Source organism: Podarcis erhardii (genome assembly GCF_964252035.2).
Source record: "Podarcis erhardii genome assembly, chromosome: 4".
Classification (NCBI taxonomy): domain Eukaryota; kingdom Metazoa; phylum Chordata; class Lepidosauria; order Squamata; family Lacertidae; genus Podarcis; species Podarcis erhardii.
This window is the reverse complement of record NC_138508.1, coordinates 42,361,337-42,382,237: the sequence shown is the minus strand read 5'-3', so window position 1 is coordinate 42,382,237 and position 20,901 is coordinate 42,361,337. Positions and strand designations below refer to the sequence as shown.

At 44.9% G+C, this 20,901-nt stretch overlaps 1 protein-coding gene across 4 annotated transcripts in view; it reads left to right on the top strand.

Moving 5' to 3' along the window:
* The first annotated feature begins 12,388 nt into the window (after nucleotides 1-12,388).
* The window catches only part of POU2F1 (POU class 2 homeobox 1), a 100,266-nt gene continuing 91,753 nt past the window's right edge, over nucleotides 12,389-20,901 (top strand). For all 4 annotated transcript variants that reach the window (XM_081858473.1, XM_081858472.1, XM_081858467.1 and 1 more), the window contains exon 1: nucleotides 12,389-12,530. In XM_081858473.1, the coding sequence (XP_081714599.1) occupies nucleotides 12,473-12,530 (58 nt within the window). In that variant the 5' untranslated portion in view covers nucleotides 12,389-12,472. The remainder of the gene's footprint in view (nucleotides 12,531-20,901) is intronic.

Below are 20,901 nucleotides of genomic sequence, written 5' to 3'. Positions count from 1 at the left end.
CACCCAGGGTAGGCTGTGTGCCAGAGAAGCAAAGAACCTGAACTGGAATAAAAGTGGAGAAAGAAGATAAAGGGAGATTTCAAAGGCACCCCAAATCCAGCTGTGTATTTGTTTCACAATCCACTCCTGTTTCAGGAAAGTGATTTTTGTGTCCTTGTTCAGTTCTAAAAGAGTTTTGTTAACAGGTGAAGATAAAACCAAAGTATTTGTAGTAGCTCAAAACATCAGAGCCCACATGAAATGCAGAGGCCCATGCTGCTTGAATTAATATCGGGTGAGTTTTATTCTGGCTAATTCTGGTCACTTTGTCGTCAGGCAAATGCTGTTGCTTAAAGCCCTTGCATGGTGAGTCCAGCAGAATTCAGTTAATTTAATAATTGCTCCCCCCTCCCCACCCTGCTTCTTCCTTTCTCTATCAGGGCCAGTCTATGTGCATGGGTGTCCACAGAAATGAAGGGGAAGGAATAGGTCTATGATTCGTAACTACAAAACCACATGACAAACTATATCACTTTTAGTTTGACCCTCAGATAATAATTCTGCAGCGCAAACAACATTTGGGCTTCATGAGCAAGGTTTGGAGATAGGTTGCAAAGAAATGCACTATACCTTTTATAGTGATCGACTGATATGTGCAGGAAATAATGTGAATTACAAATAGAAAACAAGGTTTAAAATCAGTATTTGGGGTGATTTACATTGTTCTAAATCTATCTATCATAGAGAGAAATATGTGCATCCTATTTTCTGCTATTCTAACAGCAGAATGCTAATTATAACGTATTAGGATGACAAGAACAAAATGTCAGCATCGTAAGATTCCCTGACAGTTGGGGGAGCTGCCAAGTGGGAGACCAAATGTGAAGACTGTAGGAAGTGTGATAACAGAGAGGAGGGGAGGGGGATGTTGGTAAGAAAGGAAGAAATTGGTAAGAAGTGGCTCTGAACTGAAACTACAGCAAACAAGGCAAGGACTGCTGAGAAAACTTAGTTGCCATGGGATAAGCAGAGAGGTCCTCTTATGGATTAGCAACTGGTTAACGAAAGCAAAGAGTAGCAATCAATGGACAGTTCTCCCAGCTGAGTGATGTAAACAGTAGGGCTGAAACAGTGGGGCTCTGGTAGGGCTCAAACTCACATCTTCCTGCTTCCCAGCCCTAATGGATATTGATGCTGCCTATGTGTAGCTGTGGTTCTCCTTGGGTTTTCTTGAATCCTGTTTTTCCCTGCTTGGCAAAAGTGTCTTTCCCTCCCTCAGAGGATGTTGCAATCTAGTCCCGGGGGGGGGGGGCGGGACTGCCCACCTGCCTACACCTGTTGCCTTACAAGCGACAGACTTGGCTGAGCCAAAAGGGCTTTGCAAGACCATGGACTGAACTAACACTGTGCTGAATTCAATCCAAGCACGCCAGCTGTGCTGATTTATGAACTGGGATGCCCATCTAATTTCTTGCTTTTTTTTTTTTTTTTACTGTATGTCAGTCAAGTATTGCCTGCAGTATAGAAGAAGAGAATATATATTTGATGCAAGGCTCCCTGGAGCTTTGCACTGTCCAAGAGTGTAGATACACTATGATGAGTATCTTTAGAGAAGAAACAATTTATTTCCTGTAAGAGTTTTTCTCTAAAGAGATAATAGGCCACTATTCATGCTATCATCTCCACACAGTATTCAGTGTTCTATTATTTTACATTCCTATTCATAGGGGATTAATTTCATATTGTACTTGGGGAGAACTTGTCTAGCACATATTGTTATGGTCTTGTGTTCTGTGTTTTATAGGCCAACGTTATCAGAAAGATGCTGCTTTCTGAAGAGCTTTTTTCTGGTTGGCAATTGTATTTCAAGATATATTTAAAATATGAAAATATGTTTCCATACAGACATGTACAACCAGTGTAGTGTAGTGGCTGCAGGAATCCCCTTACAGGTTGGAAGCCCAGGTTAACATCTTTTCACATATATAAAGATTCCTAAATGGCCCGGCACAAGCTACTGTCAATCAACTTTGCAGGGCTTTTCAGAGGCTAAAATGCTGCTCTCACCTCATTGGAGGAATGGTAGGATGCAAATAACAAGTGGTACCTGAAACAAAATATGCAATGTGGGGTACTCCTGTTCAGATGCTGGGCAGTGAGACATGCTCTTTACCAGGATACTGCATTCCATTCCAGTTCTCTGTATTGTTTTGTTTTTCCCCTCCCAACACATGCTTTCTGCAGCCACCAAAATATGCTCAATCCTCATTGGCCTGTTATGAATTCCCCACTACACCTTTTAAGCCCACCCCAATAAGCTTTATTTATTTATGTATGCAGTCTTGTGATTCCCTAAAACCTGACTGTGTGTGGTTCCTTCTGTGTGGATGGTGCTGTTTTGTCAATTAAATAATCTGTACTTGGAGTCAGTTATTACTGTACAGGCTTTTTCTTCTCTGGCGTAAAACAGTGATAAATGGAATGGAGCGGCTGACCTTACTCTTTTCTGTTGAAACAATGCAGTGACTAATCTCTCCACCTTCACATGGTATCACATAAACCTCTACATTCCCCCAAAGCACGTACAAAAATAAACAGGGTGGAAATGCAGTAGCTACACAAGGAAGGAAATGGCATGAGTGAATGCCACACAAATGTAAATATAGGGATGCCTAAGCAGGTGGAGGCTGAAATCTTGTACCTATTTACCTATGAGTAAGTTCCACTGAGGACACGGGTGGCACTGTGGTCTAAACAACAGAGCCTAGGGCTTGCCGTTTGGAAGGTTGGCAGTTCAAATCCCCGTGATGGGGTGAGCTCCCATTGTTTAGTCCCAGCTCCTGCCCACCTAGCAGTTCAAAAGCATGTCAAAGTTTAAGGAGATTAATAGGTACCGCTCTGGCAGGAAGGTAAACAGTGTTTCTGTGCACTGCTCTGGTTCGCCAGAAGCAGCTGAGTCATGCTGGCCACATGACCCGGAAGCTGTCTGTGGACAAACGTCGTCTCCCTCGGCCAGTAAAGCGAGATGAGCGGCGCAACCCCAGAGTTGTCCGCGACTAGACCTAACATCAGGGGTACCTTTACCTTTACCTAACTTCCACTGAACTTATTTCTGAGTAGACATATACAGTATACATATAGGAGTGCACTGTGATTTTTGTCACAGCCTAGTGAATTACCTTGAAACCAGTGATGGTGGGCATATGTGGGCTGTTGGTGTTTGCTGCACAGGACTGACATTGGTCCAGAACAAGGTGTCCTGCCACTAGAGACAGGAGGAGTGTTATCAATGTATAATGCCTTCAGCAGTTATAATTTCTAGGAATCTGAACTAGGCTGTGAACCAGGAAAGTCCTGGGATCAAATATTGATTTGCCTTCCACTTTAGAGCAGACTCCAATAAGATACCGTACATACTGAAAGAGGAGTTGAAAGGGAGAATCAGGAGCACAGAGTCTTTAAAGATACGTCCTGCATTAGTATTGCACATGTTCAAGCGAACATGAAGAACGTAACAAGAATAGCCACACTGGATTGTATACAAGGCCCATATACCATAGCATCTTATTTCCCAAAGTGTCCAGCCAGATGCTTCTAGCCATCATGATTGGCAGCTGTACACTTATTCTCCATGAATCTGCCTAATCTATGGTCACCTTGTGGCAGCAAAAAGCCACAAATTAATTAGGCATTGTGTGAAAAAGCTGTTTCTTCTGTCAGAATCTATTGCCTATTAACGTAGTTAGAGATGACCCCTAAATTCTAGTATTGTGAGGGGGGGAAACTTTTTTCTTTGCACTTTCTCTACTCCATATATACCCTTATAAAACTTAGTTGTTTTTGCCCACACTAAAAAAACCATTGAAGAGAATGCATTGTTCCAATGTCTTGACCATTTTGATTCCTCTTTCCTGAAATTTTTCCAGCTCTATGATACTAGGCAGATAGAACTCTGCATAATATTCCAAATGTGACCATACCATAGATATATGTGTTACGGGATTGGCCTCTTATTATTGAGTCCTTTCCTTAAAATCTCTTACAGATAGGTAGCCGTGTTGGTCTGCCATAGTCAAAACAAAACAAATTCCTTCCAGTAGCACCTTAAAGACCAACTAAGTCAGTTCTTGGTATGAGCTTTCGTGTGCATGCACACTTCTTCAGATACACTGAAACAGAAGTTACTTCTGTTTCAGTGTATCTAACTTCTGTTTCAGTGTATCTAACTTCTGTTTCAGTGTATCTGAAGATACACTTCTGTTTCAGTGTATCTAACTTCTGTTTCAGTGTATCTGAAGAAGTGTGCATGCACACGAAAGCTCATACCAAGAACTGACTTAGTTGGTCTTTAAGGTGCTACTGGAAGGAATTTGTTTTGTTTTAAAATCTCTTAACATCTACCTGCCACCTCTCACCTTCCAATGGTGGTGCCTGCGGCAATGCCACAGAAACTCTGCACCCGGTGTGACCCCACAAGATGCACTCCCTTAGAACTGCCTCTAAGGTGGGGGATACACACGCACAATATATATAATTAATTAAATTTATATACTGGCCTTCATCTGAGGATCACAGGGAGGTTTATACAGTGGGACCTTGGTTTAAGAACAGCTTAGTTTATGAACAACTTGGATTAAGAACGCTGCAAAACCAGAAGTAGATGTTTTGGTTTGTGAACTTTGCCTTGGAATAAGAACATGTTTCGCTTCCTGTTGAGTGTGTTCCATTTCTAAATCGAATCCCCTGCTGTTATGGGATAGCACGCCTTGGTTTAAGAATGCTTTGGTTTAAGAACGGACTTCCAGAATGGATTAAATTCGTACCACTGTACAGTGGTACCTCAGGTTAAGAACTTAATTTATTCTGGAGGTCCGTTCTTAACCTGAAACTGTTCTTAACCTGAGGTACCACTCTAGCTAATGGGGCCTCCAGCTGCCGCCACACGATTCCTGTTCTCATCCTGAAGCAAAGTTCTTAACCCGAGGTACTATTTCTGGGTTAGCGGAGTCTGTAACCTGAAGCATCTGTAACCTGAAGCGTCTGTAACCCGAGGTACCACTGTAGTATAAAAACACATAACAAACTAAACAACCCCCCTCCCCAGTATAAAAGACCATAGATTGTTTAATTAGCCAAAGGACTGTGTGAAAAGGAATGTTTTGGCCTGGTACCTAAATATATGTAATGAAGGCCTCAGGCAAGCCTCCTCACAAGCAGGGAACCACTGCAGAAAATGCCTGTTCTTGTGTTGCCACTCTCCTTCTTGCGTTGCTCTTCTCCTTCCCAAGTTGCCTCTGTCCGCCAAGTGTGTGGACTTATTTAATCTTTAGGCAGCAGAGCCAAGAGCAACTATTGGATTTCTCCATATGATATCATTAAATATGATCCTTCTGGAGGAGAAAACTAATGGGCAGAGGGCAGAGAGGTTCTTTTGTTTTCCAGACATAGCTAGTATATATATATATTTAATCCTTGAATATCTTCCATTACACGGGTAACAGTGACAGCTGTACACAGGAGGCAATGTAGACAATGCTTTACCATGGCTGTGATTTCACATCATCAGTCCCCTCAAACAAAGACACATCGGCTTGAAAACCAAGTCTTCATGCAGGGAAAATGCCACATTTTACTTTATTTTCAAAGAATTGTCCTGCAAATGCTTCCGTGATTAGATAGGAAGAAATAAGCTGTCCAGGATTACTATTCCTCTCTTGCAGATGTTGTGTGCACGAAAACTGAAAGGGGTCTGTAAATTGAAAACCTGTTATTATCTCTACATTTTAGATGTGCATTGAGGCTAAAATATAGGGCTTACAACATGCCTATGACATAGTTCCACATGTATTTATTCTGTCCTCCACTTTAGTGAAAAAAGATCCCGAGAGTGGCTTACAAAGATCATTAGTAAGACAGACCATCCTTTTCGGCTTACAAAGTTAAAAATATTGTCAAACAAGGGGAAAGGGGTGGGGGAAGCAAGCTCAGACACCAATTCTTAAAAGTTACAGTTCCTATTTAATGACAAGCTAAAATGGATCAGTCCAGATAGCATTATAATAATTGAATGATGCGGCAGCTGGTCTCTCAGCAGAGGTGATGGCAGGATAGCCCTGCTTCGCTCCCGTCCTTCTACTCTACAGCCTGGTAAAGGGCATATTGCCGATGCAGCTGTGGCAAGTTAAAGGCTATAGGGGCTACCAAACAATGTAGTCCAGCACTGTTATCCACATAGTGCGGATCTGTGTGTAGCTGCTGTGGAGAATGGTACTGAGTCTGAGAGGCAGCGCTTTACAACAACTCCCTTTGTTTTTTAAGTCTGAGGCAGAGTCAGGAAACTCAGTTTAGCTTTGCTATCCCTTCTATGGTGTTCACAACGACTACTAAACTACTGGCGGATCCAGATCATAATTGGAGGACTTCCTCTGCATTCCATCCCCTGATGTGCAGAGAGCAGCTAGTGCCTTAGCTCCTTTTAGTGGTACCAAGAATATTGAATTCCATTTCTAGTAAGATCTGTTTGGCCCTTCGGTAACAGGTAAAATATTGTTTCTTTCCAGAGGGCTTTTGAGGTGGTTACTGGCTATAACGCTGCTGTTGTGTTGTAACTCTTTAAAGTTTTCCCTTGTTGCATTGGTATCAGGGCCGGATTTATGTATAGGCTAAGTAGGCTGGAGCCTAGGGCCTCTAAATCTAGGGGGCCTCACCAGCCTGCCTGCTCCCCAGCAGGCAGCCTCCCCTCTCCCACAATTGCAAACCCAAGACTTGATGCGAGGGCAGGGCAACTCGGGCTCAGCAACTATAAGACTCAGGGTAAGCCAGTGGGGCCCAATTTGAAGCTCTGTGGCCCAACTTCAAATCTTAAAGATAGAAATACAATCAATCTAATTACCCTGGTGCGGGGGGGGGGCCTTAGGAGTGGCCTGTGGGCCCCAATTTGGCCCAATTGCTCCAATTGCCTTAAGGCCAGCCCTGATGAGACTCTGTAGGGGTTGGGCTGACAAGCGCTGCCACTTCCAGGTCCCTGGTATCACTATTCAGAGTATAGACTCAAGGACTTGTTATGGAAATAAAGGGGGGGGAATAAAGGGGGGCACTTACTGGAAATCATTTTTGTCACCTCTCAACACCTCTCCTCCCTCAAAACCCCAGGACAACGAGCCTTTGAACTGCTAATGGAGAAAGCTCGCAAATTGTATCCCATCTAGTTTCTGTTGGCAAAACTTGTTGCATTATTGCAAGAAAGTGTCAAAATTGTATCCCCTTGTACTCGACCGTGCTGATGGACCTTTGAAAATCACATAAAATCAATGGCACAACCAATTCTCCCATTTCAATGATATTTTGCTTCAAAAGGAAAGGCGGACTTGGACATTGCCTTCCTCCATAATCCTCTAAGCGAGGTCACATACTCAACTTGGATACACCCTCTCCATAATCCTTGGGATATACAGTCAATTACAGAGCACCCCTCCCTTTAGGGGAACAATTTCTGCCCTCACTTCCCTACAGGTGGGTGGGGTTTGCGGTACCGCAGGGGTTCACCTAGATGGGCCCCAGAGATCCAGCGCCGAGGGCCTTCTGGCGGTTCCCTCATTGCGAGAAGTGAGGCTACAGGGAACCAGACAGAGGGCCTTCTCGGTAGTGGCGCCCGCCCTGTGGAACGCCCTCCCATCAGATGTCAAAGAGATAAACAATTACCTGACATTCAGAAGACATCTTAAGGCAGCCCTGTTCAGGGAAGTTTTAAATATGTAACGCTGTACTGTTTTTAACACTTGATGTGGGAGCCGCCCAGAGTGGCTGGGGAAACTCAGCCAGATGGGCGGGGTATAAATAATAAATTATAATATTATTATTATTATCCCACCTGCTTGGGTTGGCCTTTGACCCGCCCTCGGCCAGGGAGGACAGTGGATGGCTGGTCGGGGATGGGGCTAAGGCCAAAGAAAAGAGGCTGACCCTTTTGACCCAGCCTCATTTGGTTTTCTTTCTTCCAGGATCAGCATCAACAGGAGCGTGTCCTGGCGGCCAGATTGAGGTAAGTAACCAGCCTTTTTGTGTTCTTGCCTTGATGGGGGGGGCATGGCCCCTCCACCAGGCTAGGCCACATTTTGTGACCTTTCTATTCGGTCGGTCACCCGGCTAGGCCGCATTTGAGGCCTTTTTCCTTCCTGCAGTGGCGGCATGGGGTGGGTGCTTGGGCCCATCCGCCGCTGCTCGCCACAAGGGGGAGCACTCCACCAGCCCTAGAGGGCAGCGGGCATCCCAGCTTTGTTTTTTGGCGGCGACAGGGGGCATGGCTCCTCCGCCACCGCCATCCGCCAGTTGCGCCGCTAGGGGGGCGGGGTCCCTCCACTGCCTGCCGTCGGGCATTTCGTTGGCGCAAGAGGGCGGCAGCCGCTCGGCTAGGCCGCAATTTGTCTGGCGGCAGTGGCGGTGTGGGGTGGGTGCTTGGGCCCATCCACCGCCACTCTAGAGGGCGGCGGGCATCCTCGGGTGGCGGTTTTACGCCTTGGCAAGGTATCCTTTAGTCTATCATCAAGTCGGGGGGATGCGTTAATGCTCCCTTCCCAGGCGGCAGCGCTTGCAGGGCCCATTAAAGGGCAAAACCGGGAGTCCCTGGCCCTAGAGCAGCGGCATGTAGGTCAAACTCCTGGGACGAGGTTAGTGGAAGGGCATGCTGTGTAAGTTTGTGCTTTACAGTCCCCTCTCACTGAACCTCATCAGCCTGCATATCCTCAGCCAGATGGGCTGAGAGCGTTACCTGCCAAGGCCTGTGCCAAGTTTCTCACTTCTGAAGCTCAATTAAGTTGTGGTCACATTGAATCCATACTCTGGTCTCTTGTCTCATTCTTTGGGGGAAAGGGTAGGCACCACAGACAGGGTTTAGTGCATGTGCCCACAAATAGTTTTATTGTTCTTTAGCTGGCGGGTACTTAAAGTGTTGGGATGTGGGTTAAACCACAGTGCCTAGGACTTGCCGATCAGAAGGTTGACTGTTCGAATCCCCGCGATGGGGCGAGCTCCCATTGCTCAGTCCCTGCTCCTGCCAACCTAGCAGTTCAAAAGCACAAAGTGCAAGTAGATAAATAGGTACCACTCCTGCAGGAAGGTAAACGGCGTTTCCGTGCGCTGCTTTGGTTTGCCAGAAGCGGCTTAGTCATGCTGGCCACATGACCTGGAAGCTGTATGCTGGCTCCCTCGGCCAATAAAGCGAGATGAGCGCCGCAACCCCAGAGTCGGTCACGACTGGACCTAATGGTCAGGGGTCCCTTTACCCTTTTACTTAAGGTGTTAGGAACTTGATCTGATAACTGGGGCAAGTTGATGAACTTGGGTAACTCACGACTTCCCCCCCTCCTTGTGACATGATGGTGATGTATCAGCAACGTATCAATGATGGTTCTGGAAATGTATTCTTGGTAGGGAGGGAAAGTATTCAAAGAGCTTGTAACCCATGTTGAGGGTTCTTACTCTGTGTGCAGACCTGTTGCGCAACAATAAAGTTTGTGGTCTACTGACCGCTGTTTTGCTCCTATACTTGGCTGGACTTTCCTTCTTCTGCTAACCGCAGAGAACTGCAGGGACTTTTGCCCTGGCAAGCTGGGCTGTTGAGTATTTTCACACCCCAAAATTTTCCATCTTAGAATCCAGAGCCAGCAGGCCCAGAGTCAACAACCAGCTGCACAGCCTTCCCTAGCTCAAGGGTCAGGTCAGTAGTGGTACATGCTGCACTTTAATCAGTGGGAGAGTGCAAGTGGGGCAGATAGACTAGGCAAGCGAGCTCTCCCAAGTCTCTTCCATTCCTTCCCTTCTCCTTGGCTTGAACAGAGCAAGGCAAGCACATGTGACTGGCACTGGCCTCATCCCTCCCAGGCAGAGAAGTCTATCTTTCACACTTCACAGAGCCCTGTTGGTGCCTGCAGCATGCACTGCATATTGCCCACAGGCAGAGAGAGGCCTTTGGGATCAGGGAAAGCAGCAGTGGGAAGGGAACCTCGGAGGGATCCAGAACTACCTGTAGAAGGCAGGAGGCTAGGCTGCAGGTTGGTAACTGGACCTCATCCTGACTCTGATGTTAATGGGAAGGGGGAGACCAGGCTCCAAGCTAACAATCTTTTGCAGGAAATGGAAGAACTGGAATCTGTGCTTAGGCTGCATTTTTGGACCCGTGTGCTAGGTCATTTTCACAAGGTCAGCAAAGCCTTCCAAAAATCAGATCTGTTATTGAGTTCTTGTGCAGGTTTGTACAGTTCACTTCTGGATTTTTAAAGGAAAATCCGAGATGCCTTTGATGAGCTTGAGAAACAAGCAAAAGACACCTTGCCAGATGTCAACTACAAAACAAGGAGACAAAGAGGGAATGGCAAAGAAATGACAGAAGTGCACCTGATGCCTTAGATGCGCTTTCTTCAAGAGATACGTTTAGGATAAAATCCTTTATTCCTTTATTAGATGCACTTGAGGCCAATTTAAAAAGAAGAAGTACTGTGTACAGTGATGTTGCACAATTGTTTGCCATTTTTGCTAATTTGACAGCATCTAAGCAAGAAATTAAGCAAAAATTCATATGGCCTTTCCTAATGTGGAAGCAATCTTGCAGCTATTTCTTAGCCTTATGGCCACTAACTGCTCAGGAGAGAGGAGTTTTTCAGGACTCAAAAGAATTAAAAGTGATTTAAGGATCACAGTGTTTCAAGAGAGGTTGTCTGCCCTGAGCATTGTGTACATTGAAAGTGACAAACTTAGACAAACAAATTTTGATGAAGTTTTGGATGATTTTGCTATGAGGAAGGCTAGGAAAAAACATTTTAGCCTTCCTGTATTTGATGGTTGAAGTTTACTTCTTAATATATATTTTAAAACTGAATTTTTAATGACAACATAAAGTAGATTCTAAAAGTGCCACACTGTCAGGTAATCATGGTCATATTATTTACACTTCCCAGGCAATATAATTTGTAAACTCAAGGCGTTTTGTTTTTTAAAGAATAACATTACAACTTCTTTTTCCTAAAAATTAATGCTTATTCCACAAAAGGTTTACAAAGTGCAGTTATTGCAAAAGTTTTTCAGTGTAAATTTTATGCATTTTTTAAAATCACCATGGTATTTAACAATAACATCTTATGTCCTTTAGAGGAGAAATTGAGAATTGCAAAATTTTAAATACCCATAATCATCCTTGGCTTCACTCAATTTTGTTTATAACACTCTTCCATTTTCTTCTAGCCCTGAAGGTGGGGGGTCGGGAGGGGCCTCACAGGTGGAGTAGCCTAGGGCCTCTCTTCATCTAAATCCGGCCCTAATTGGTATTTATAGGATACTTGCTGTTTAATTTTTTTTAATAAAAACAGCCTTGTGGATCTTTATTTATTTATTATTTATTAAAGGCATTTTCACTCTGCCTTCAGCCAAAAGGCTCTAAAGTGGCTTACAGATCAATTACTCTAAAACAATCAAACAACACAGTTCCTGACCTCAAGAATATAATGTAAAATACATGACACAAAAGGAAAGCGAGATGGAGGGAGGAGGAAAACACAAACACCGGTTCTCAAATACATGGTCGTTGTAACAACCAGCTCAACTGGGGTGAAAACTATTCACTGCTAGGAGACAAAGGAAGCCAGTCTCTCAGCAGAATCCATTTTTTTTGTGGTTAGAAAAGTGGGGTGTTTCATTCTGCTTTGTTATTTGTATGTGTGGGTTTTTGTTTTCCATTGGTTTTGTAAAATTGTTGCGGTGGGGGGGAATTTTATATAATAAAATCGTATTTCAAAAATTTCCATTCTGGAAATAGTTTAATAATATTTTTTAACATATACGCACTCTTATGTGGAGGTAAACTCTGCTCAATGCACCGGGACTTACTTCTGAGAAAACGTGCATGGAAATAAAACACGCAGAGGATTGGGCTGCACGTGTTGGAATTGCAGAACGGGGCAGGCGCGCAGGACAACGCCAGTCTTCCCCGCCTGCTCCCGGGAGGCGGAAGAGGGAGCAAAGTGCGAATAATGATCATAATAAATCCCTTAGCTCAGATTTCCCCGCAGGTGAGCGTACTAAGGGGAGGCGGCTCTGCTTAACATGCGCGGGGCGCGCTTTTCCTGTGGATAACAAGAAGCCTTTTGGAGATGCCCCCCAAGCGCGCAGCCTGCTAGCTAGCCCCTGTCACCAAGAAGGTTGCTGTCACCCGCTCGGGTCCCAAAGCGGCGAAGAGCGGGAAAAGGCGGCGGCGGCGGCGGCGGCAGCACCCAAGTGGCTCCCTCCTCCCCGCACATCTAGCGGGCGCCTCTCAGCGAGGGGAGGGGAGGGGAGGAGGCGCTCATGCGCACGGGCCGCGTAAAGGCTGCGAGGCCGAGGGAGGGAAGCCGCCGATGCCGCGCGTGCGCAGAGGGCGCCGCGCGTGGGGAGGGGGCCCCTGCCGAGGAGGCAAACGAGCAAGGGAGGGTTTATCGGGCGGCCGATTTTGATTAAAATATTCAAAATGGCGGACGGAGGAGCAGCGAGTCAAGATGAGAGTTCGGCGGCGGCGGTGGCGGCAGGTAATCATTACTGCATTTTACATATTCATATTCATACTCGCACACGCGGGCGCCCCCCCCTCCGCCGCCCGCCTTCCCCGCTTAGCATAATTTATTAGTACTCAGGATTATTATAATTAACGGCACAGGAGGGAGCTGGGGGTGGCCGCCGTGCGGGGGAAAAGCGAGAGGCGCACGGAGGGACACGCGGGCACCGGGGGACGGGGGGCAACGGGCAGGGTCCCCCCCCCACCCTCGCCCTGAGAAGCCCTGCTCGGGCAGCTAGGCCGGGCACCGCCGCCGCTACCACGAAGCCGCTTTACATATTCATATAGACTGTATAATAGGGGTAGCGGCGGAAAAGCGAGGCGGGGGGGGGGCGCTTCGTCATAATGACCGGGTGTGGAGGGAGGGGGGTGTCGGCGGTTGGGAAGAAGGGACGGAGCGGCGGGCGCGCAGCACCTTCCCCCTCAGCCTCCTCCCCGGTCCCCGGGTGCAACCGCACCCCCCGGCCCCTCTGGTGTCGCATTGGACGGGGAGGGAGGGGGGCGGAGGAGGGAGAAGTCGTGCATTTATTCATTTTTATTTTCTTTGCGCCTCGGCTCCCGCCCTGCAAGGCCCCCCCCTCCGCCCTTTTCCCAAGGCAGTCCTGTTTCCCCCAGAGGCCGAGGCCTGCGCGCCAAACAAGGGGTGTTGGGGGTTACTCTCGGGGTAGGGCTGCCTGGCCTAAGGGGAGGGAGAGGGGCGGCAGTGGGGGCTTCCTCCTTCCGTGTGTGTGTGTAAGAAAGAGAGTGCGCGTGCAAATTGGAGTGTGTGTGTGTGTGTGTGTGTGGTGTCTGTGTGCCCCCTACAGGAAATCTATAAGGGGCGGCTTGTCTCCCCCCCCCCCACCCGGAGGTGTCTGGGGCTGCCCTGACAAATCTTCGCCTGCCCTTCTGCGAGGTGGAGGGAGCCCTTGAATGGCTTGCACCGGATCATAGCGGCGGGGGTGGGGTGGGGGGTGCGGCGGCAGAGGAAGAGGGAGACGACACTTGACAATCAATGCCTTGTCTCCCATCCCCGTATTATTATTATTATTATGGGGTGGCCGGGTCAGGGTTCCGGGGTGGCCGGCGAGCGGACTGTGGCTGCTTTCTAATTCTCCCTCCCTCCTCCTCCTCCCCCAACCCCGTCTCTGGTCTCCTTCTCTCTCATTTGAATAATGTCTAATTCGGGGAGGTTTATATTATTGAAATGGCCGCCCGGCTTTCCCCGCCTCTCATGTTTAGTAATTCAGGCCTTTAATAACAGCCACTCAGAGCCCAATGCCGTGTTTATATTTTACATTCGCCCCATGTGCTTTTGTGGTTCAATATGATTCTTCTTTCTCGCTCTCTGGCTTTTTTACATTTTCTTGGCAACGAGCAGGGCCTTGAGATCAAACCCAGGCTGTATGGAGGGGAGGGAGGAAAGCTAGGCCCGGACTCCTTTGGCAGGCGCTTAGGCCTCCCTCTCTGCTGCTTGATTTATTTACTAATAACCAAAATGCCCCCTCTCAGCCCCGACAGCAAAAACAAAACCCTCCTGGGGCATGAGCAGCATCAGATCTGCTCACAGCTCCTCTCTCTCTCTTTCTCTCTCCCCCCCCCCTTCATGCCGCAAATATAAGGGGCTTATTTTTAATTTATAGCAACAACAGGACTTTCTAAGCTGCTCCTTATAGAGCAGCGGAGGTGGGGGGGGGCTTTCTTCTCCCTTTGTCTTGATTGACTTTTTCATGTAGAAAAGAACAGTTTCTCACTTACAGTCTGAGGGACTGTGAAAACTGCATCTCCCTGAAATTAGCAATTCAGTTATTTGTAATAAATATAGTATGTATTATCAAGCATTGATAGAATAAGTGACAATCTAGACACTACAACCCACATTATAAATTATGTGCAGTAATCTGAGGTGTTATTAGAAATAACTTCCATTTTGATATTTAGGATCTGAATGCTGTGGACAGAATATGTTTGGTATATAATTCTGTTGTCTCCTTTAAAGCTAGTAGATGTGTATTAAAGCTAAAAATGATTGAGTGGTGAAAAAAGAGTGATTGAAAAAGGATGAATGTTCCTTATACTTCATGAAACTAGGAACACTTTTTTAGTTAAAACAAACATTTCAATTCGGCACAATGCCTAGTAAGTTACAGTAGCTCTCTCCCTAATTATTTTAAAGGTGGTATCTATTAATATAGTGCTAGCACACTTGACAGATTTATGTAGGCCTCATTAGTGACCATTCTCTTCAATCTGTGCAGAAAAATAATCTGACAGCAGGATATTTTACAGTATCTCTGTCTGATTAATATTGAACAGTCCTTGAAGCATGACTATGAGCTGCATATACAGGAACAGTTTGAATTTTTGTAAATTTCGTGATGTTTTTATTTTATTTTAAAGTAATTGGTCTTCTGCCTTTTTTCACCCTTACATAGTTTTCCCTTTCATGGTGTTGGCCAGACAAAAATGTAATATGATTTTATGCCTTAGAAGCATATGTTTCTGCACCTATTTAAAAAGATGTGGTCCAGCTGATGATGTCACTAGCCAGAGGACAAGGTGCAGTTAATTTGATTTATTGACCTGGAGCTAGGTGTAGTGGTGAAGCCTTCTCATAGGGAAACCATTTATCTGAAGACAATTTCCTTTCTAGCTACAATTCAACCACTGCTGTGGCCATAGATATTTTATCCAGAATGATAAAAAATATATATCGCATCTTATGAACAAAATTTTATTGCAGCTGACAATTTAATAATTTTTAAAGGATGTTTTGCTAACTGCAAATTCTGGTGTGTAAGGGAAGAGTTGGAATTTTATAAACCCAGGAGCTTACTAGCCTCTTCATTTTTGGACTAAAACTGATAATTCTGTGTTCCTTTACTTTGTCTTAGTTTTTTTTTAATTAATACTAAGTAAGGCCCCTAACTATAATTTACCTGGAATGGGCTGTAGGTCTAATATTGTCATTTTACTAGGATGTTTTCTCCAGCTGTGGCACAAGTATTATTTCTCATCAGGCATTGATTCTGATATCAGGTTAAATTGAAGTTCCATTATGCTGTTTGTATGTAGCTTGTGGGGAGAAAACATTTGGTCTCCCCCTCAACCCAGAGTGGCTCATGTATTATTCTGTTCTCTCTCATGGCCCTTAGGTTGCTTGAATGAAACTGAAATAGTGTTCTTAGCTGTTGTAATCACCTGTGGTTGTAATCACCTGTGGTCTTTAACTCAAATTTATCAAATGTTTTGTTGGCTCATGCTGCTGCATAGTAACTCTGGCATTAATAGGGCTCCTGGTATGGCTAGTGATATTAATAGTAAAAGGTAAAGGGACCCCTGACTATTAGATCCAGTCGTGATTGACTCTAGGATTGTGGCGCTCATGTCGCTTTATTGGCCGAGGTAACTGGTGTACAGCTTCCGGGTCATGTGGCCAGCATGACTAAACCGCTTCTGGCGAACCAGAGCAGCACACGGAAACACCGTTTACCTTCCTGCCGGAGCAGTGCCAATTATCTACATGCACTTTGACGTGCTTTCGAACTGCTAGGTTGGCAGGAGCAGGGACCAAGCAACAGGAGCTCACCCCATCGCGGGGATTCGAACCGCCGACCTTCTGATCGGCAAGTCCTAGGCTCTGTGGTTTAACCCACAGCGCCACCTTCGTCCCTGATATTAATAGTAGAAAGTGTTAATTGTGCTTGGGCTGACTGGAATAGAATCTGCCTGTGCACCTACTATGCAGTATCCATAGACTAAACACTATTGCCTCAACTTTCTGGTTCTTGTGATAGTCTAAAATTTGCTTTTCTATATAACATCTGTTTGGGGGTCTTGTTTTAATTGTTAAGACTTTGAGTTTCTTTGGTCTGCTTGGAGAGAAGTCATATATGTTGGGTAAAAGTCGTAAAACAGTTGTGCAGTTTGCTTGTCATTATTGCAATGCAAAATCATAGGAGAACTCTGACCAATCTTTTAAAAAACTGGGGTGTAGTTGGGCCATGCTAGCTTTACCATGGTTCCACATTATATTATGTAATTGTCTGGGTAACAGTCCTTTCTCATTACACTTACATTATGCAGTCAAGCTAGCATGCTATGGTTTAATTCAAAATAACTATACTTTGCCATGCATAGCTTTGGCTATGGTGTTTTAAGCCAGTATTGATATTTTCTGCAGCAATTTAAAAGGCACCAGAGGGCCCTTTACTTTGTTCTTTGCACAGTTGAACCTGAATTCGGGGCATTTCTTAAAGTAAAACTTGTGAAGAGTTACAGAAGATGGAGTTGTCTGATTCAGCGGTGGCCTCCATTGCATCCTATTTTACTGCTGGGTGACTGTAGCTCATATCATGTAGTGCTTGTCTTTGCACAATGAAGGGGGGTATCTGGCTGTTCTTGGGTTTATTCTGGCTCTTTCATGCCAGGCAATCTTTGAGGCAGTCAGAAACATAGCAGGATAAGCATAGGATCTCCCTCATCTCTCTCTATGCAACTGGCTCATACCAGAAACATACAGAGAGGTTTACTCCCACAGTCCATGTGCTGTTGAAATTGTAAGTAAGAGTTACTGCTGCTTTGTTTTGTGCATGCTGTTGTACACCAGTGACGCTTGAAGTCAGTGTGCTTGCCTCTATTTGAGTTTTTCACCCAGTTTAGGAAGCCCTGCCACTCCAGCTTTTTTCAGTGTTACTTTGGACTCTTGAGCAAACAATAGCATTGGAGACCTGTGTTGACATTTCGCACTGTTATGGTAACTAAGGTTGTAATCCTAGATCCATTTATGTGGGAATAAGGCAGATTGAATTTAATTCAGAGTAAACATGTTGAAGATTACATTGTAAATCTCTATATTCATATTAGCAAGAGAGTTTTAATTGCTTATACTTCAGGGAATCAGCTGAAAAGTGAACTCTGAGTAGAATTGAAGTAAGGTGTTGGTGAGGGCAGATAGCTTTTAGGTTCAGTGTGTAGGAATGACAATTTGGGTCCAGTAAAAGATACAGTGGTACCTCGGGTTACATACGCTTCAGGTTACATACGCTTGAGGTTACACACTCTGCTAACCCAGAAATAGTGCTTCAGGTTAAGAACTTTGCTTCAGGATAAGAACAGAAATCGTGCTCCGGCAGCACGGCAGCAGCAGGAGGCCCCATTAGTTAAAGTTGTGCTTCAGGTTAAGAACAGTTTCAGGTTAAGTACGGACCTCCGGAACGAATTAAGTACTTAACCCGAGGTACCACTGTATAGCTGAGGTTGCTGTATTCTGGTCTGTACATCACATTGGAACATGTGATGTACAGTGGTACCTCAGGTTACATACACTTCAGGTTACGGACTCCGCTAACCCAGAAATAGTACCTCGGGTTAAGAACTTTGCTTCAGGATGAGAACAGAAATTGTGCAGTGGCAGTGCAGTGGCAGCAGGAGGTCCCATTAGCTAAAGTGGTGCTTCAGATTAAGAACAGTTTCAGGTTAAGAACGGACCTCCGGAACAAATTAAGTACTTAACCTGAGGTACCACTGTAGATATATAGGTACCACTCCAGCAGGAAGGTACGACTGTACAAAGTATAAGGCAAAATTAGTGATCTTTGAGTATTGGAGGTAATAGGGTTTATGGCAGACTTTAATTCTATCCTAGTTTGCACTTTAAATATCAGTGAACAAATGTTAACATATGACTTCTCCCCCCCCCCCAATCACCGCGTTTGATTTAAGTCTTCTGTTTCCCCCTTTTACATGGACTGAAATATCGACAAGTTAGAGTCATCAGCTTCTCTTTACTACAACGCTTAATGTAAAGTTTCGTAACTTTTGGTAGCAGCAACAAAAACCATACAATGAATTAACAGTGAAATGTGGATAATATGTTTCTGCTCTTTTTCTAAAAAGAAGTTTGCTATTGGCCCACATCCCCAATGTTACCATTTTCATACAGTGAGCAGTTAAATAGACCATGGGATCAGGTAAAGGTGGTGTAAACTGCTATACAGTGGTACCTCGGGTTACATACGCTTCAGGTTACATACGCTTCAGGTTACAGACTCCGCTAACCCAGAAATATTACCTTGGGTTAAGAACTTTGCTTCAGGATGAGAACAGAAATTGTGTTTCGGTGGTGCGGCAGCAGCGGGAGGCCCCATTAGCTAAAGTGGTGCTTTAGGTTAAGAACAGTTTCAGGTTAAGAACGGACCTCCGGAACGAATTAAGTATTTAACCCGAGGTACCACTGTATTTAAGAAGGAGCAAAAGCAAGTTATTAATTGCTTATTCACACAACAACATATTGGAGCAACTGCTGTACTTGCTGCCGCCTTACAGTAATTTTTCCTAAACAGCTGTGGGATTTTTTTAAAAGGCTGCAACCATAAGGACAGGAAACACATTTCAAAAATGCATCATTGTCCATCAACCCAGCTTCACTGCCTAAGTATTGCAACATGCCCTTGAGAAACTCTTGTCCAGCCCTTACTACCTTGCAAGTTACAGTGGTACCTCTAGTTACGAACTTAATTTGTTCTGGAGGTCCGTTCTTAACCTGAAACTGTTCTTAACTAGAGGCGTGCTTTCGCTAATGGGACCTCTTGCTGCTGCTGTGCTGCCGGCACATGATTTCCGTTCTTATCCTGGGGCAAAGTTCTCAACTCGAGGTAACTTTTCCAGGTTAGCAGAGTTTGTAACCTGAAGCGTTTGTAACCTGAGGCGTTTGTATTATGATTATTATTATTGAGCCCCTAAAAGTTACTAGCCTTAAAAAGAATTCTTCCATCCTTTTCTATGATTAAAAATAAGACTAGAGTTTTTGTTTGTTTGTTTTTGTTTGTTTGTTTGTTTGTTTGTTTTGCAGCTATACTAGAAACACAACTGGCAGGGAGAAGAGATAAGGAGCAATGTTTACCTGCTACAGCCTGTTTGTTGTTTGTGCTGGGTGCACAGAAAAGGGCTTTGCCTCCTGTTTGTCCATCATAGGAAGCTGGCAGTTGTGTCATGGGTCACTTCATTCCTCTGTGACCAGGACAGAAGCTGAGTGGACTGGCAAAGATAAAACAGAATGCACTGTTTCTCCTTTGCCATGCCGCTCAGCTTCTGTTCTGACTGCTGAAGAAGAGAAAGCATTTCCTCCACAGCCAAGATGAACACTGGGTAGGCTGGCAAAGGAGGGACAGAGTAATTTATCTTTCCTTTGACAACCAGCGTTAGAAACTAGATATATAAGTTAGGTGGCGGGGTTACAGCCGCCAAAATGGAATGTCTAGTTGCCATTTGGGGGCTAGATGGCTTGAAAGTCGTATTTTTCAATACGACCTTTTGGTTCCTGAAAGTTGTTCTAATTGTGCAGGTAAAATATCTTTGGTAGACTTCTAAAGGATGTGTTGTTAGTGTGTGAAAACTGGGAAGATCCAAGGATCCCTAGGCATGCACCTCCAGATGGTGTAGACGTTAGGCGCCATCATTGCACCCGGGCATCTTCACTTGGTCGCAAGTGGCCAAGAGCCAGGTGCAAAATTCATCTGGCACATGGCAAATTTTGAACGCTGTTGACAACCTGCTGCTGTGGAGGAAGGGGCTTTCCTTCATGGGTAACATGGAAGCTGAACGAAATGGTGAAGGAAGGATAGAGTATTCTGGTCATCATCTAACAGCCAATGGATGTGGAATTCCCAAGTGCCCATGGCAACCAACCGAATGCTTAAATACAAGGCTGTTTTGTTGTCTCATTAGATATTTCATTTAAGTTTTGAGCCTTCAGTGCTTAGAAAAAAAACCTTAAATACTACTTTAAATATAAAAGTTTCAGAAACAAGGAACCAAGTAAAAATCATTATGTTCAATTCTACTTGCTAAAGCTTTTCACATTAGAGGTAATTTCAGAACAGTAGAACTGGGCAACCAGCAGCAGTTTGGAAGTTGCAGCATTTATTAAAATGATAATAGTTGTATAAAGTCAAATATGCAAGTTGCTTTGACTCTGCTACTCGTAGCATCTTTCCTGATGTAGTTCTTTCTGCTTGATATTTCACCAACTCCTGCAGTAACACATACACATAAGAGAGGAAGAGACATGTGTTTCTTTGGAGTCAGTATCTCTAGAGCACCCACAGAGGTGGGCACACATATTTTCTTTCAACAGTTTGCTCTTTATTTTTTTAGAATATTGGAACAACTGTTAATGGTGTTGAGTTCTGGTTCCCCACACTGTGTTTTCAGTAGGTAGCACACACTGTATTTACTGTGAGATAGCCACAGGATCTCCATCCCTGTTTTACACTGATGCTATCTATATGTTGTTGAGTTCCATTTCCCATCAACCCTAGATGGCATGGCAAATTGTCAGGGATGATGGGGGATGTAGGCCAGCA